The sequence below is a fragment of the Mytilus californianus genome, unplaced genomic scaffold (assembly GCF_021869535.1).
Source record: "Mytilus californianus isolate M0D057914Y unplaced genomic scaffold, xbMytCali1.0.p SCAF_6, whole genome shotgun sequence".
NCBI classification, from domain to species: domain Eukaryota; kingdom Metazoa; phylum Mollusca; class Bivalvia; order Mytilida; family Mytilidae; genus Mytilus; species Mytilus californianus.
The window spans coordinates 76971650-76990445 of record NW_026262712.1 but is presented as its reverse complement, the minus strand read 5'-3'; the positions used below and the strand labels follow the sequence as shown (position 1 = coordinate 76990445).

At 32.1% G+C, this 18796-nt stretch overlaps 1 protein-coding gene across 1 annotated transcript; it reads right to left on the bottom strand.

Moving 5' to 3' along the window:
• Positions 1-1890: 1890 nt before the first annotated feature.
• Positions 1891-16519, bottom strand: LOC127704868 (leishmanolysin-like peptidase). The gene is made up of 4 exons (XM_052209097.1): positions 16432-16519; positions 10181-10725; positions 5450-5733; positions 1891-4406 (listed from the first exon to the last, which is right to left on the bottom strand). The coding sequence occupies exons 2-4, from the start codon at positions 10672-10674 to the stop codon at positions 3163-3165; spliced, it is 2022 nt and encodes a 673-aa protein (XP_052065057.1). The 5' UTR covers positions 10675-10725; positions 16432-16519; the 3' UTR covers positions 1891-3162.
• Positions 16520-18796: the final 2277 nt, after the last annotated feature.

Below are 18796 nucleotides of genomic sequence, written 5' to 3'. Positions count from 1 at the left end.
TAGGCAAGCGTGCTGTATCAGCCACCCGTGATGATATCGATATCAGCACGGTTGCAAAGGCTTTATCACACCTTTAATCTGTATGACGTCACGTCATCGATTGCAGTCACTGTGTCAAAGGCTTTATCAAACCCCTAATCTGTATGACGTCATATCAAACCTATAATCTGTATGACGCCATTTCAAACCTCCTTATCTGTATGACGTCATGTCACATAAAAACATCTACGTGAGGTATATGTATATAATAAAGTGTATATGATATGGCTTTTTCAATATCACACACTGTATCAACCCTCAACCAATATAATCCCTCGAGCAGAGCTCTTGGGATTATATTGGTGTCTCAGGTTGATACGGATGTGATATTGAAAAAGCCATATGACATTCTCTATTTATCATATATTTAGTACAAAATACAGCAATTTTGTATATCTAATAAAGGTTCTTTTTTCCAGTCTGTATCACCTACCCTGTATCACATACCCGGTATTGCATACCCTGTATCGCATACCACGTATTGCATAGCTAAATCCGTATCGCATACCTGGCGTGACGTCATAAATCAAATGCATAACGTTTGACCTATGACGTCTAGTTGCTGTATTTCCTGGCATAGGAAAAAAGTGAGTTCCCACTCAAGAAATGTCATATCATTTCAACTAAAATCAATATTTTTTCCAAAAAAATATTACCCAGTAACTTTATAAGCGATTTTTATAAAATAGATACAATAAGTTTTTTAGTGGGAACTCACTTTTGTCCAATGACTGTGTATATAGGAATCCCCTGTTTGTCTGTTAATAATCTTTGAATAGATGATACTTGGTAACATTGTTGTCCATATTTATGTATACAAATGAGTTCAGATTGTAGTATAATGATTAAACTTAACAACAAATATTGGGAAGGTGGGTTGTATTCTACAGGAGGGAACAGTTGACACTATTGTTAGTGAATGCTTTTAAATACATGGTCTTAAAGTATATTATTTGCCAGTTTCATAGCTCTATATTGAGCATGTAATAAGGTTGTAGGGGACATTACGATGTGGATATTAAGCAAATAAGGAAGTCAGCTGGAAAAATACAGGAAAATCCTTATGTTCTTTTGTTTGTTATATTTTCGGACGATTTAAAAAAAAACGTATATCACATTAATCTGATTCTATTTAAATATATGATAAACAGAATAATACATGACAAAATCCGTATCGCATGCTGTATCACCACTCGACCAATATCAGCCCTCGGGACCTTTGGCCCTCGGGACTGATATTGGTTTCTCGTGGTGATACAGCATGCGATATGGATTTTGCCATGTATTATTCTATATATATTGATCCTTATAAGTTGTTCTCAAGTAGAAGTTCTAATCTTTTTATCATATACTTCAGTAGAAAGAATACATACAAGAATTATTTTTTAATCTTTGAAAAAAGGCATTTTTTGTATCATTTGTTTTGCATTACTCAAATTATATTTTCCTGTTTCCTAATATTTGTTTTTTTTCTATCCTACTTTGTTATTTTTTCACTGAGGTGTATTTTCTGGAATTTGCTGAGTGACGTTGAAATGCCATGTGATAACGTTACGGAGAGGCATGCGATAATAACCGGAAGCAGTTGATAAATTTTTCATATCAGCCCGATAAGCACCATTTCGGAAAAAATATGGAATTCACATAAATTTAATGTTATTATCATACTGTAAAAATTATAAGTTATTTACTCTAAGTATATGATAAGTAAACATATTTTTTTGTAACATGTCATACATTTTTTTATATTTCATTTAAGTAATATACATACATGTATAATACAATGTTTCTCATTGGTTAAAATTATATATTTCATTTGTGACTTCTTTACCTCAAACATTAAATTCCTCATAAAACCATACAAATAACAACAAGCCTTTAAAAAGCATACAAGGCTAAAATTAAATGGTCACAACAACAATTCATAAGTAGTAATAGAAATCATTTTGAATGATAAATGTTATATAAACATAATGACATGTAGTTAATTGCCTATGAGACAAATATCCACCAGAGAAAAATTGATGAGGATGCAAACCAACTATATGTCACAGAACAGCATTCAACAATGACCAAATCCATAATAAGCTTTAAAATGCCTTGCATGACAAAATTTTAAACAATTCAAAAGGGTGTTATTTTAGTCTGCTTACATAAAAAGAAATCAATTAAAATTACAATAGAATAAGAAATTTAGCTCACATTATAACATACCGGTAAAAAGTGAAACTAATGGCTTTTAAAAACCTAAATTGGTAATCTGGATCTATGCATAACAACATCAACCAGATGAGACCTATAAAATTGCTCATCTGGATCTATATATCCTTATACTTTTAAAGATCTGAGAACAATACGATATCCTTAAATTTGGCAGAATAAGTAAAAGGATCTTTCAGTTAAAATTGATCAAAATTAAGAAAATTTTCAAGCTATGGTGGGAGTGCCCTATTCTTCAACTAACTGGAAATTAAGTAGCAATTTTTATAGACATGATAGAGGATCATTTCTGGCTATTCTGACAGTGATTATATCAATTGTTTTCATTACTAAAATTAATGGAAATGCCTTTACTGAAAAAAGAAATTCAATGTGTCAAACTTATGCAAAGGCATAAAATACCAATAATTAAATACAATTATTTCATCAATTTTAGTTAATTTTAAAGGCAAATTTGAAGATGATAAAAGGCCATTCAAACATATATACAAATACAATGTACATGATGTAGGCACATGGCAATGATTGTGTAATAGCTTGTACAAAATAACCAATCAGAATAACAAATGAAAATTTTGCCAGTCTTATAATTTCTTGCCTGATATGTGATTTTAAAATTGTTCTTTTTTGAAGCATTAATACATAAATATAAAGAGTCACTGAGTCAATAGTGTAAAGGTGATAAAAGCCATCTATAATCCACATCATCTGAACTCTGGTAGATAGTTGTCTCAATGGCAATCATATAATATCTCCTTTTTTTTTATAAAGTTTTAACTATTTGAAAAGCAAAAGCTTTTCATAAGCCATTTAAAAAATCACATTTAACAACATAAATTGTAAAAAAAATAAATATACTGTAGCAAAGTGAGATTAAAAAATAATAAAAAAATACAATAAATGCTAGCTTTGGCACATGTGTAGATTAAAAAACACAACTACAATAAACATAAAATAATTTATAATAAATGCATGAATTTTAGCTGCACCACAGGGTACCCTTAAAAATGCATCACCAATTACCTTATATGGTCCTCGTTCTGGTGGGCAAACAAACCCTGCCATATCACACAGCTCTGTACACGATGGGCAAATGATGTCACCATCATGAAGATATTGATATGCAATATAACTTATGTGAATTTTTTGTCCTGCTTTAAGACATTGATATGAACGATCGTTGGCATAGATAATAAGTCCCTGCTGTTTGTCACAATCATAACTGTAACAACCACTTCCTGAATGAGAGACTGGATGTAAGAAATTACAGTGTTGTATAATCCATGAATTAGCATGGTTGAAACATTGAGATCCTTGGCCAAAATATTCACCATAAAAATTTAAAGATGGGTGAGGATTATTTTCCTTCATAGCACATCGAGAATCTCGCACAGTTCTGTCACCATCTTTCCATGTAAATTCCTGTAGGTAAGGGCAATAATCTGCTAATGAAACTGATCCTCCATAACGGCTGACATCATATGAACTAATACCAGGTAGAGAACTAAAATATCGATAGTCTGCAGGTAAAGCTACGTTAAATTCTTGTAAATTGCAAAATGCAACAGCATTGCGGTTTCTTGTGCATTCTGTCTTTAAAACACCTTGACGAACCGTATCACAGAATGGATGAATGTCCCCATGCCTTGCTCGCTGGGTGTGTATCCAGTCTAAACAACTCTTCTTTACAAAGTCACAACCTAACCCTTTACCCCAATCTAAATGCTGCTCTCCAAAGTAATTTGCCCTATACCAGCCTGTATCTTCCATCAATGCCAAAGTAATACGTGATATTACTGGATTTTGTGTATATGTTCCAGTCATAGCTTCATTTTCAAATATTCTTTTCTCCCAGTGAGTAAGATAAGTTCCTATCAACCCCTGATTTTCAAGTTCTGCCCCTTCTAAAGTTGGACAGTTAAAATGCTTCCTCACTTCATCAACAACTCTTGGTGTAACAATCAGATTAACTGCATGTGAAACATAACCACTAGCTACTTTCCAATCCTTTCTTTCAACTTTTCTTACAATCTTTTGACTCCATTGGTAAAGACCAAGAACAGAATTAAATGGTGGTAAATTAGACGACGTAAACCTTGGAGTGTATGGCTTTCCACTATCATCTCTGTAGAATGCAAAAAGTCCAGCTAAAACAAAGCAAAACAACAAATGTTTGTTAACTGGTTATTGCACTTTCTTCAAAACTTCCAATGTTTTTTTTAGCTGGAAGTCTAAATGAAGGTAATATATGATTCAGGTGTTTGGAAATTTTCTTTTGTGAAGGATCCTAGATTTCCCCCTTTTATGCTGACAGGTTCTTATGTTGATGATAAAAAATCTGTAGGACCTCTTAGATCATAACATTATGTTAAATTTTCAGAGCAGTTTCATATTTCATCATCTTAATAAGAATTTGACTCAATATATTGAGGGCAAAAGCCACAATCACCAATAAATTATTCAAGAAGCTGTCTCAGTCAAAACCAAGCAAATATGAAATATGGTCCATAAGCATTACTCAAGAAATTTTATATTTCATGTATATATTCCAAGAATCTACACATCAAGAGGATCTAAATATTTTTGGTCAAGAAATAAAACCTGTTGGAAGAATTGAAAAAAAAAATGGATTAATGGGATAGATTTTGTAACTAAGAAGGATTAAAAACTGTGTTGTAAAACATGAACAATATATACATTTTGGAATAATATAATGGTGAAATATCAGATGTTCCATGGTGACTCTACTATGTCTCTCTGAAGAATGAACATAAATAGTGCTAAAACATGTCACTAAACAATAACATTCTGACCAAAATCTACAATAAATATGTTGTTCTTCAAGACAATTGTAGCGGTAGAACAAAAATTCATCATCAACAAATTAAACACCACAGCATACTGTTAAATGGACTTTCTTTGTAGGTAGATAGAAATACTAACTTATAGAAAAGTAGGTACATGACAGATATGTGCGGAATATGGTTAATATGTTTGCTCATTAAAACTTGTGGGTATAAAAAGATAATCTGCTTGTGTAGCTCAAATGTAATTTCTAAATTGATTTTGATCTACTTAGGTCCAGCAAAAAAATCTTTGAGAAAGAGATGGCATAGTAGTGACTGCTAATAATTTGAACACCTATTTACAAACATGCACAATGAATTATAATACATATATGTTGACTTACCTGTAAATCCTAGTGCATGTAATATTTCATGTTTGATAGTTGATAATAGCTGGAGATGATCCTGTGATCTGGTTGATATTGTTTCTGGACAGATAGTAAAATAACCTGCTATTGGTCTGTCAAGTAGATGTTCCTGTTGACAATGGGCAGCGTAGGCAATAGTTCTTCCAGTGGAACAACGTGATGTAGATACAGCTGCTACATACAGAAGAAAATCTGTGTCTTGTACACCTTGTCCTGAATCCATACTACTTTTGAACTTTGTCCCATCAAAATAGTAACATCTTAAAAAGATTAAAATGGTTCATGAAAAGTGAGAGAATATATCAAGGGGTAATCAATAAATATTATTAAGAAATGTCTGGCCTACGGTTTAAGTCATAAGATACCTTGACAGCTATCTTTTCCCAAAAAGAGACAGCTGTACATTGTAGGTGGTTGATGTGGTCTTTTGTACTGTGTGGCATAATTATTGCCATGCATGTGACCAAATTAATCCTCATGCACCAATAAATATCAAAGACATTGAAGAGGGTCTCCCAATCATCAATACTGTAAAGTTTGGAAAGATTTAAAAGTATCTTCAGAGCAGAAGAAGCTTGAAAAGATTTAAAAGTATCTTCAGAGTAGAAGAAGTTTGAAAAGATTTAAAAGTATCTTCAGAGTAGAAGAAGTTTGAAAAGATTTAAAAGTATCTTCAGAGTAGAAGAAGTTTTAATAAATTTAAAAGTATCTTCAGAGTAGAAGAAGTTTGAAAAGATTTAAAAGTATCTTCAGAGAAGAAGAAGTTTGGAAAGATTTAAAAGTATCTTCAGAGTAGAAGAAGTTTAAAAAGATTTAAAAGTATCTTCAGAGTAGAAGAATTTTGGAAAGATTTAAAAGTATCTTCAGAGTAGAAGAAGTTTGAAAAGATTTAAAAGTATCTTCAGAGTAGAAGAAGTTTGAAAAGATTTAAAAGTATCTTCAGAGTAGAAGAAGTTTGAAAAGATTTAAAAGTATCTTCAGAGTAGAAGAAGTTTGAAAAGATTTAAAAGTATCTTCAGAGTAGAAGAAGTTTGGAAAGATTTAAAAGTATCTTCAGAGTAGAAGAAGTTTGAAAAGATTTAAAAGTATCTTCAGAGTAGAAGAAGTTAGAAAAGATTTAAAAGTATCTTCAGAGTAGAAGAAGAAGTATCTTCAGAGTAGAAGAAGTTTGAAAAGATTTAAAAGTATCTTCAGAGTAGAAGAAGTTTGAAAAGATTTAAAAGTATCTTCAGAGAAGAAGAAGTTTGGAAAGATTTAAAAGTATCTTCAGAGTAGAAGAAGTTTGAAAAGATTTAAAAGTATCTTCAGAGTAGAAGAAGTTTGGAAAGATTTAAAAGTATCTTCAGAGTAGAAGAAGTTTGAAAATTCATCAAATAGAAATAACAATGGCCTCTTTATGACTGATTAGAGTGAAATCAGATTTACTTTTTTTTTTTAAATAATTACCACCATTTAATTGTAACTTGTTTTATTCAGACAGGCTATGTAAAAGATGTAGTTATAGAGAAAAAGATGTAAATGAGATTACTCTGAGATTCAATGGATCTTTTACTACATCATTGCAATTTTACATCTTTATTTACAAAAAGGGATGATGAAAATACTTCTTTCATAAAGATAACACTTGTCATACCAAGAGAAGCCATAATCTAATATTTTGCCTAAGAAGTTTAATTCAAAACTTTATGAATTTTACAATGTACAACATATATACATGGTTACATGTTACTGCACATGGCATTTCATTACTAGCTTATAATACATGTACATTGTATATTACAAATAAAGCAATGTTGTCAATTTTTTTTTTAAATGAGATGAATACATGATGTATAAGTTTTGTTCTTTAACATAATGATTATGTCCCAGAATTACTTACCATTATTCCCATATGTAAATACATGTACCCCAAATCCTTTTTTTCTAAGATTTCCCACATAAACGGATCCCCTAATCCTTTTTTTCAAAGATTTTTGCCAAATGTTCACAGCCCAAATAATTGTTTTTTATGTATTTGACTTGTTTCATGAAGATTTCTAATGGATTCAATCGTGAGTATAATGCAACAGAATTTTTTTTTTTCACATTTGGAAACTGTTCGAACCCAAACAAGTATTTGTTTAAACTTGACTTATATACTCTTAATATAGCATGTTAATCAAGAGTTTAAATGCCTTGCTTGCAAACTGTTTGGTTGTTTGCTCAGACATTGTAATTAAGATTGACACCTAAATTCAATGGGTAGGCGGAGTAACAGTCTGTTTACTATATACAAAGGTTTGATTGGTCAATGAATATCAAAATACTTTCCAGTTAGCAACTTGAAAGATAAAAAGAAGCATGGGCTAAAGGGGGTACAGGAAAGGTAAAGTTAACCAATTTTGAAATGGATTAAAAACGTAAAGCATGAGCAGTTTTATTGTCATATTTTAATTCAAACTATAATGTTGACATGAAATTTATTTCTTGTTACTTATTTCAGAGACATATAATACATATATGTCTCTGCTAATTACGTGAAATTTTGCACTTTAAACTACTGTATATATTCTACAAGAAAAAAATAACTTCAGATCACTTTGTTGCAAACTGTTTGAGAAATCAGTGGCTCGCAATGCTCTAAGGGTCAATGCAGTAGTCGTTATAAAGGGAATATGACCATCAATATTATAAAGGCACTCTTCAACAATTACAATAATTACAATAATTGTATATTAACTAACTTTTATTTAAAATAAAAATAGTAACACAGTTTTTAAAACTCATTCTCTTATTTGCTTAGTGCATTAAAATTTGACTATTATGTAATAAGAAATGAAACCATATTCCTGCCACATTATTAATTATTTGATATACAAGTTTCCATCTAGAAAATTAATGGTTCCCAATTCCCATTTCAATTTTTATGATGATCTAGTTCTTTAAATATTTTGGCGAGAAATGAAATCTATATTATTTCATCATCATTGATCATTACGATCCAAAAAGAAGCGAGAAATCCGCAACCAGTCAAAACTTTAAAAATTATTTGCCGACAGCAGTTTATACTTTTTTGGGGGTGGGGGCATGTAGCATTTTTATGGGTAGAAAGATGAAGGGGAAACAGTGAACAATTCAAATTTATTTTTTATGATTCTACAAAAAAAGCAAAAATAACTAAAAAAAAAACAACACACAACTTAAATAAAATGCTTCGCTGAGCACAGCCTGATACGACCGCAGAGGTCGAACCCTGAACAGTTTTGGCAAATTTGGACACAATATTCAAGCTTGATACTGTCTGAATTTGGATTGTGATCAAATTTTTGACATAATATAGGTTTCTGACACAAAATAAATGTGGTCAAAGATCTTACAAATATATTGCGCAATACTGTCGATTGATGATTTCTTCTTGAAACTTTTCAAAAATTCGAATTTTGAAAAATTTTGAAAAAAAAATATGAATCCCCTAAAAAAATTGGAAAAAAATTCCCCCCCCCCAATTTTTTGAAACCCCCCCTTGGAGCAATAACCCCAAAACTCAATCCCAGCCTTTCCTTTCGTAGTATGGAACATTGAAGTACAATTTCAGAGAGATCCATACACTTAAACACAAGTTATTGTCTGGAAACTAGAAAAATGCTTGTTTTTGGACCTTTTTTGGCCCCTAATTCCTACATGTTTGGGGCAATTAACCCCAAACTCAATCACAGCTTTCCCTTTGTTATATGGAACCTTGTGGTACAAGGTCAGAGAGATCCATACACTTACACACAAGTTATTGTCTGGAAACTAGAAAAATGCTTGTTTTTGGCCCCTTTTTGGCCCTTAATTCCTAAACTGTTGGCCCCATAACCCTTAAAATGAATCCCAACCTTCTACTTGTGGTATTAAACATTGTGGTACAATTTCAGAGCAATCGAAATACTTATAATTATACACAAGTTATTATCCTGAAACTAGAAAAATGCTTGTTTTGGGCCCCTAATTCCTAAACGGTTGAGACCATCAACCCCAAAATCAATCCCAACCTTCCTTTTGTGGTATTAAACCTTCTTAAAAAATTTCATAGAGATCCATTCACTTAAACTAAAGTTATTGTCCGGAAACCAATGTGTCTTCCGAAGACGACGACGACAACATCATACCATTATACGATCCCAAAAAGTTTTTTGTGGTCGTATAACAAAAAAATTAATGCTCATGCAGTAATATCTCTTTTATCTTTTCATGTAAATTGTATTGATAATATAAAAACTAAAAGTATTTATATTAAACATGGTGACAGAGACATATAATTATATGTTATGTCTCTGATGATGATAAATGATCATGTTTCATCTTCCAATATTAAGAATAAAGCAACTGTGTGCAGAAAACTTTTCATTATCATATCAAATAAAAACAATAAAACCATCAAATCTTGCTTTACTGTAAAAATTGTATTATTATCAATTAGTTTTCAAAATTGGTTCACATTTAGCGAACTATTCTTTTTTCTGTATACCCTTTAAGTGCCTGACTGAAAACAATATACTATCCATTGTACAATCAAATCTTTTTATATAGTAAACAGACTGTTACTCCCCCTAACCATTGAATTTAGGTGTCAATCTTAATTACAAAGTCTGAGCAAACAACCAAACAAAGTTTGCAAGCAAGGCCTTTTAACTCTTGATTAACATGCTATATTATTTCAACTCTAAGTGCAATTAAATGTATTACTTTTCAAGATGAGTTTCTGGAATTAAGATATCCCCACACTTAGTAACTGCTGCACAACCACCATCACAGAACCTATGTCCTCGATCATATGTCACACTTAATGGTGATGTACATTGTCTGTTCAATCGTACAGCTAGAACTCCTCTACGGACTTTCAATGTTTTCTCCCAGTATTGAACTGCTTCATTCACCAAACTCTTCACAAGTTGTTGTTGGTTATAGGACAACAGGCTGACAGTATAGTCATAGTGAAGGTGAATCCTAAGGTTTTCAAAAACACTCCTTTTCTGTATATGACCGTTGTGATCTGTGTCTAAGCGGACATGACGAATCACTTCATCTTCCGGTGGTGACTGATGTGAACAAAGCACTTCCTCTTGTTGAATAGGAATGTTTCCAGCTGTTACATATTGTAAGAATAGTATGCAAGCTGATAACAACTTGATATACAACATTGGACTGGTCCCATTCTGGCAAGTTGAGGGAACATACATGTTCAGGATAATTCTATCTACCAATCCATCTCGTTTAATTCTCTCTTAACTCTGTAATGAGGAGATACATGTATATAAATATTTGACAATATCATTAAAAATTAATTTTGTGTCTGTAATACTATTTTTAGGCTCCTGCATAAAATATGGGACATATTCACATAATGTGCATGCATTACTAGACAATACAAGTCATGGTCAATTTCAAAAATATTAACTTTCACAATTCAACTCTTCTTGCTGTCGATGCTGAATCAGCTAATTAGCAGTTTCTGAATGATAATTTAGTTTTAGGAATAAGCATTGATATTTGAGAAATAAATGTTCAGGCTTGTATTTTTTAAAGACTTCATTATAAGTTTATCTATTCAAAAGTAATATCCTTTGAAGAACTGACAAGCGAGCACTGGTTTTATGAGTTTGATCCCTATAAAATTTTAAATGTATAACTTATTTTGACCAAAAATTGCAGGTATTTTAGGCAATCACCACTGACCATAAAATGCAGTTTTAAGCTCATCAGTCAGCCAAAGGCCTTCACCAACAGAATTGGCAGAAAGTAATTTAATATTGAGCAGATGCAAAACATCTTTATTTCCATTTAGTCATGTTACATTTTAACTAACAACAATTAGATAATAAATGTAGAAGCAAAAAAGTGCAATATTAGCTACATATAACCATGATAACAGTAGGGAAATGTTTGTTTTGTTTGAATGAGTTTGGAAATTTATTCTTGGGTTGAAATTATTCCATTTGCTTTTCTACATATATCTTATTTATGCCTCAAGATTATTTTTCTAAGCAATACCTCATTTTTTTTTCTTATTACATTTCTTAGTTTTTACCCATGCATTTTTGTGGGAAAAGGTGTATTTTTAATTTTTGTGAAATACAAAGTACATGTGTTATTTGGTTCACTTCTGGTTTTTTTTTTTGGTGGATATGTGTTTGACAATCTTTTGGGTGTTTTTTTTGTGTCATGTTTTGTGGACTTATGTCGGTCTTCAACTTATGGTTTATGATTTAACTCTGAAAAATATGATCGTTAATCATATTTAACTCAATGAATAATGACATAAGTCATAATTGTATTAATATTGCAAACCATGAAATCTGAGAAATTTTACTACCCTCCTGGTATCTTCTCCCATTTTTTATGATGAAAAATGTCTGTAATTTTGGTAAAAGTTCTCAGTTTTTGAGACATGTGTGATTCTTGCAAAGTAGATTACTCTATCTGATAAGGTAGTGTTTTACAGACGACCTGTGCACATTATGAAATTCTTCAAAATTTTAGTTTCTACATGAACATGATGAAATCTCCTGAATATATCTTAAATTTTTCTTGAATATTTTTACTGGGCATGTGCTTCCAGACCTGGTGCATTAGGAAGAGTAAGATGAACCCCTGCCAATTTTTTGAAGTATATGCCTAAAAGTTTTTTTTGTATATTGAGACTTTTGAGAAATCATTGGTAACAATTTAGGCTTCTTGATACCTGACTTTGTATACTCCCTGAGTACATGTCAATAATGATGTATACAGTCCTTGGTTAGTCACATTGTTTTTGGATGATAACTTAAGTATCCCATCATGAATTGTAACTTAGACATGTGAAAAATAAGCAATAATACTACATGTTCTACTTGTCCCTCCAAGCCTAAAAAATATTTTCAACCCATGAAATAAAAACAATTCCTCTAAATAAATATTTGGTTAGCATCAGTGAGCAGTGCAAGCTATTCACTTGCTTAATAGAGTATCAGTCTATATACAGCTTCATAAAATATTACAGCCTTAATTGGGCTAAAAATGATCCTCTTTTGCAGTTTTTTTAAATCAATTTTCAGTTTCTCTCTTATTATTTGAAAATGCAATCTTAAGCTTTGCAGAAAAATTGAGAAGCACTGCTTGTTATAATTAAGCAAACATTTTATACATTACTATGAAAATATACCGGTATTCCACCCTCAAACTCAAGATAAAAGTTAGAACTTAGTACATGTACACAGAAATATTAACTATGTTTCTTTATTATTCCTGTAAAATTTTAGTCAGAACTTTCAAGTATAAATGCAGAAACTTAAATTTCATTTGAAAAACCGTCCAAAGGGAGATTTTATAGCTAAATCCTGCTTTGTGAGCTTGAAATACAGATTTTCGGAATTTGGCTGATATATTCCATAACTGGTATTTTCTGAGGAGTATGCTTCAATTATATGAAATCCATTACCAAAATTAAAGTGATTGTGATTGCTTTCATTTTGCAATGTGAACTTAGGATGCATAAATACCCTGCCACATCCGGTTTGTGTTTTTGTTACTTTTTTCTGCTCTGTATCCATCTGATGAGTTAAGCCTTTTCAACTGATTTTTATAGTTTGTTCATATATTGTTGTAACACCACTGTTATACGTTAAGGGGAGGGTAGGGTGCCCGCAAACATTTTTAACACCGCCACATTCTGTATGTGCCTGTCCCAAGTCAGGAGCCTGTAATTCAATAGTTGTCGTTGGTTCATGTCTGTCATATCTGTTTTTCATAAAAAAAAAATTTGTAAATTAGGCTGTCATTTGTAGTCTTCTCAATTAAATGGTTTCATTTTTTCATGTTCGTGCCTTTTATAGCTGATTTTACAGTATGGGTTTTTCTCATTATTGAAGACCTAACAATTGCCTATTATAAATGCTTACAGGCACTTCATTTGAACTTTGGTTGTCTCATTGGCATTTCATACCACATCTCCTTAATTTTATATTAAAATTTAAATATTGAATTATATTTAACTAAATTATCATGATTACATATTTTGAATTGGAGTTATCTTTAGTAATACTGTGACCTTCTTTCACATTAGGGTCCCAATCCATATCATGCATATAAATCTATGTACAGTCTTCACGATCAACATTCAAATCTACAAGCCCGAAGCTCAACTTTTGGAAAATTTTAGTTAGATTCTGTTGGCCTGTAGAGATGATTGGGTTGCTGGGCCTGTGGCTAAGCTGTATATATACACGTATACTAAATTAACTATCCTCAACCCTAACACTAGCCCTAACCCAAATCTAGTGACATCCCAACCCATATAGAAATATATAAACTATACTCAACCTTATACCTTACCTTAATATAAAACATTCCCTTAACCTAACATATAAACCATAAATGAACCATAACCCAAAGTGATCCCAAAAGTAAAAGACAGCCAATATTGTTGATAAAAGAAATAAGATGTTAGGATAAATCTATTCTTTAAAGACTGCACAAAAAACCTGTAATGTCAGCAGCATATGCATCAGTGGTAAGGCTTACAGTGGGAAAACAGTATGGGATCCAACAAACCAAAATAAGATCTAGTCAATAGACTAACAGTGAATAGAGCCAGATTTGCCCTTTTATCTATTTATATTTGCATGAAGCTAATAGATTTTCATGTGATAGTATGTTAAAGAGCTCATCAGAGTGCATGTTTGATTTTTATTGTGTACATATGTAGGACTCTAAAGTGCGATGGTAACACTCAAGTGCGATGGCATACAATAAAGTGTGATGGTCTTTTTTAGTGCGATTATGTGACACGTTAAAGTGCGATGGTATGACACGCTAAAGGGCGATGGTATAACACGCTAAAGTGCGATAGTATAAGTGCGATGATGTAATGAGTATGGTGTTCAGGCAATGGTTTTCGTTTGTTGCTGTGTTCCTATTAGTTTTTCGGTATGTTTATTAATCAATCCGTTGTCTTTCTCTTTTGATTTGTTTTACACTGGCCATTGTGTGGCCCTATATAGCTTGCTATGTAGCGTGGGCCAAGGCTCCACGTTAAAGGCCATACAGTTATCAATTGCATTTATCAACAACATTTGATCTTGGGTGGATATTTGTTTCATGTTTTTATTTAAAGTACGACAGTTGTTAATAAATTGCTTCGCCAAGTGCAGCTGGATACAACCGCAGAGGTCCAACCGTGAACAGTTGGGGCAAAAATGGACACAATATTCGCGCTTGATACAGGTCTGAATTTGGATTGAAATTCAATATTTGACACAGAATAACTGTAGTCAAAGAACTTACAATTGGTTACATGATTTGAATTTATATTCAATTTTTTGCTTTGCGCAATACAGTATGCTGTTGCGAAAGGATTTTCTTTTTGATTTCTGAAATCTTGAGGACAAAAAATTGTCCCACCCCCACCCCCCACCACCAATTTTTTTTACCCCCCCCCCCCCCCCCCATTTTTTTTTAACCTCCCCCCCCCCCCTTTTTCCAAAAAAAAATTCTTTCCCTCAGTCATAGTCATAATTTCAATTCAAGTTTCCAATAGAGTTTGCAACCATAATAACCCATTTTAATACATCATAAAAGTCTTAAAATAGAAAATGGCATACATAATCATAGCTAAAATTAATTTCCCTTAATCAGCATTTTTAAAATTATTAAAATAGTAACTTCTAAAATTAATTGACAGCTAATCACCTAAAGACAATACAAAATTTGTTTATACATAATTTAAAAGCAGTGTAAGGGAGGTAATTCAAAGTTGTAGAATTACCTCCCATAAACTGAAATTTGTACTTAATTGTCCATTAACCAGGACACCCTTGTTTTTTCTCACTTTTTTGCCCCTAATTCCTAAACGGTTTGAGCCATAACCCCCCAAAGCCAATCCTAACCATCCCTTTGTGGTATGGAAACTTGTGGTATAATTTCAGAGAGATCCATACACTGTTCCACAAGTTATTGAAACTAGAAAAATGCTTATTTGGGCCACTTTTTGGCCCTAATTCCTAAACTGTTGGGACCATAACCCCGAAAATCAATCCCAAACTACTTTTTGCGGTTATCAACCTTACATGTATGTTTAAATTTCATAGATTTCTATTTACTAATACTAAAGTTATTGTCTGGAAACCAAATGTCTTTGGACGACGACAACTTGATACCAATATACAACCTCAAAATTTTTAGCGGTCGTATAAAAAAAGAGTGTAATGGTTACATTGCAGTAGCTAGTATATACTTTATGAACCTGTCTCAAGCCAGGAACATAAAAGGAGCTACTAAATTAAAATTAGACAAATTAAATTCCTCAACGTCCAAGTGAGCCATCTCCAGAATCTCTTTTTCCTTTTTAGTTAAAATTACATTTGCAACCTTAACATAAATAGTATAAATACTAAAATAATTTCAATATAAATGATCAAATGGCCATGCGTATGATCGTCCTGTATATGCATGTGATATTTGCCACTGTACGTTCAACAAGCAAAAATTAGTTTACATTACTTTATTAACATGATTAATCTGTTTTCCCGAACTACTGGAAAATATGATTTTCAAAGTGTTTCCTACACAGTGTCACTTTTATGGCAATGAACAATCCACTATATCATTTTTGTTGATTTCAATTGTTATAGGGAAAACGCACTTTAGCATATTGAGGCATCAGACTTTAACGTGTTCCATTTAATAGGACAGACCATCACACTTTACTGTCTTTAGCGTAGACCATCGCACTTTAGCGTGACCATCGCGTTTTAGCATCCTCCTCGCACTTTAGAGTCCTACAAATATATGCTTACTATAAAATTTTCTCTTCTTTAGAATCCCGAAAGGTATAATTTAAAGAAGAACGATTGGAAGGAAGCGTGTTTAGTGGTTTTTCCCTTCTAACAAATGATATTTCGTTGACATATTTCTTAAGGGACAAGTTAATTGGAAGGTTAATTTTAGTGTTGAGCCCTGACCTGCCTAATATTGCTCAAATATGGATGAATATATCTTGGAGTTGGAGACATCGTTTTCCACATTCTAAAAATATTTTGTTTTATTCGTTTTATTGACGGAAGTTGTGTAAACGGAGTTCAATTCCGGATTGAAAAGAAACACGTTCCGGGTTTTTCCCTATATCTCTCTTCTAATCATTATCAATATATAATATGTTTCAGGGTTACTAATACATTATCTATTGGTCAACAGTGTCTACTTATCTTCTGTATTCATAGTTTTTTTTTTATCCTGTCAATTTGAAGGTGCTCGCCATAAAATTCAAACTCAGAATGCACACTGATGTTTTGATTGTTAAATTTTTACCCGGCTCAGACGTTGAGGAATTTAATTCGTCTAATTTTAATTTAGTAGCTCCTTCTATGTGTATATATGTCTCTGATGGAGTTAAGAAAATCACAAACCTTTTTTTTTTTATCACGAGCACTCATTTAGAACTCATAGAAAAGTGCAAGATACAAATAGAATTTGCAAAAAACGAATATTAGTTGCACGATGTAGATCATTTCGTCCACTGATATTTGACCCGAACGTTTGAATTATTTGAAGTTCGTAAATTTTATTTAGTCAGCATTTGATATGACTTGGGAACAGTATATATATGTTCCTGATATGACGCTCCTTGTTTCTATATCTGACGCTGAGAACAATGATCAAGGTAGTGAGTGCTTTGATTTTTCGAGAACATGCACAGCACTGTAGCCGAACTTCCTAATATTCGACACTTCAAGACAAGATACTGAGACAAGACATTTTATTAGCCTCTTCTAAAATCGGTGTACAAGAGGTTATATAATAAAACCGATGGTAACATACAATATTAAATGATGTCCTCTCACTGACTAATGTAAATTTCAAAGTGTGTTTATTATATTGATTGCATGCACATATCCCATTTACTTTAGATACAGTTAGGTTTTCTTCATATCTTAACTTATGCACCTAGAAATTGGCAGTGTGGGTCGCTAAAGTACTTAACTTGCGACCAGCCACGAGGCACTATATATGAAATTATACTAATCCCATCCTGAAGCAGCAAGAATACCAGACATTTTGGCAACAGGAGAACCTCATAAAAAGCACGAACCCCCCTTTCCCCCTAAAAAAAAGTAAAAAGAGCACTTTGGCTGCCAAAAGCTATTTTGAAACAAAACCACGAAAGATAAATGGGAGTCTAGATAAAAATCGACAGAATCTTTTTATAATTTTCCCTGCGACTGCTATAACAGTTATAATAGTCTCAGTTTTAAAAAAATGTAGTTTTAAAAATGTCATGCCTCTGTTTCAAAAATATAATAAAAACTGTGGGTCACTTAGCTAGATGTTATTCAAGTTGTAGGGTGTGCAAAATTGTCAGTATTTGTATAGATTAATTAAACATGGAAAACCAATTTTTTTGTGTGATATAAGGAAAACTAAACCATAGAATTCGAATATAAATTATGAGAAGATAGACTTTATAATGCGCTTTCAGAAAAATTGGGATGACGGGACTAGTTTTCTTTCTTTGACGCAAAATATGTAAATTTACCTCACAATCTTTTTTAAAAGTTAGATTATCTGTGTTATCTCCCCATGTGAGCTTAACTGAATTAAAAAAAATCAAGCAATTGTAATAATAAGTTAAAACACACCATTTTCACCATTTAAATGAAAAGTCGTACACATGATGCAAATTTGTACATTTCATTAAGATCTAGACCGATTGTTTTTGCAGTTTTTACAATCTAATATGGCCGAAGAAATCCGACTTCCATTAAACACCTTCGACCTAATTTGTCCCCATGTACTGCTCACGTAATTTCAATCCTTTTAAAATTCATAATTATCTAGCCAAGTTGTTCGTCTTTTATACGCATAATCAAATACGATATGCAGCAATATGCACGTTGTAAACATTTGAATAATGTTTACAAGATTTTTCATATGGCGAAACATCTCCGATTCATGATAAAAAAAAACCATTCAAACAAAAATTCTTTGAAACTGATTAATTTAAGTTTGGTGACAATAAAGATCTCATCGATCCCTTTGAACTTTGAATAAATGATACCATATATATATATATGGTAATGTCTGCTTCATATCTTGGCTTAGTTACATCAAGTAATTGACAATGAGGGTTGGTTTTGTGAATTTTACGTCAATATAGATGGTTTCAAAATTTCATTGCATGTGAACTTTCCGTTTCTGCATATGCGAAGAAACATTCCAGCAGCGCCTGTATATGAAGTATAAATCTCCTAGTTTATACGATATTTCATGATCAGGGCTTGAATTTTCTATCATGATCTCAATGTCTGTCTTGTCTCTACCCTTATAACA

Excerpts from the sequence above, each read along its gene's own strand:
- LOC127704868 (XM_052209097.1), bottom strand. The coding sequence starts at position 10,674 with ATGTATGTTCCCTCAACTTGCCAGAATGGGACCAGTCCAATGTTGTAT. Across the intron at positions 5,734-10,180 it reads CCAGAAACTCATCTTGAAAA|ATGTTACTATTTTGATGGGA; the intron begins GTAATACATTTA and ends AATCTTTTTAAG. Across the intron at positions 4,407-5,449 it reads ACATGCACTAGGATTTACAG|CTGGACTTTTTGCATTCTAC; the intron begins GTAAGTCAACAT and ends GCTTTGTTTTAG.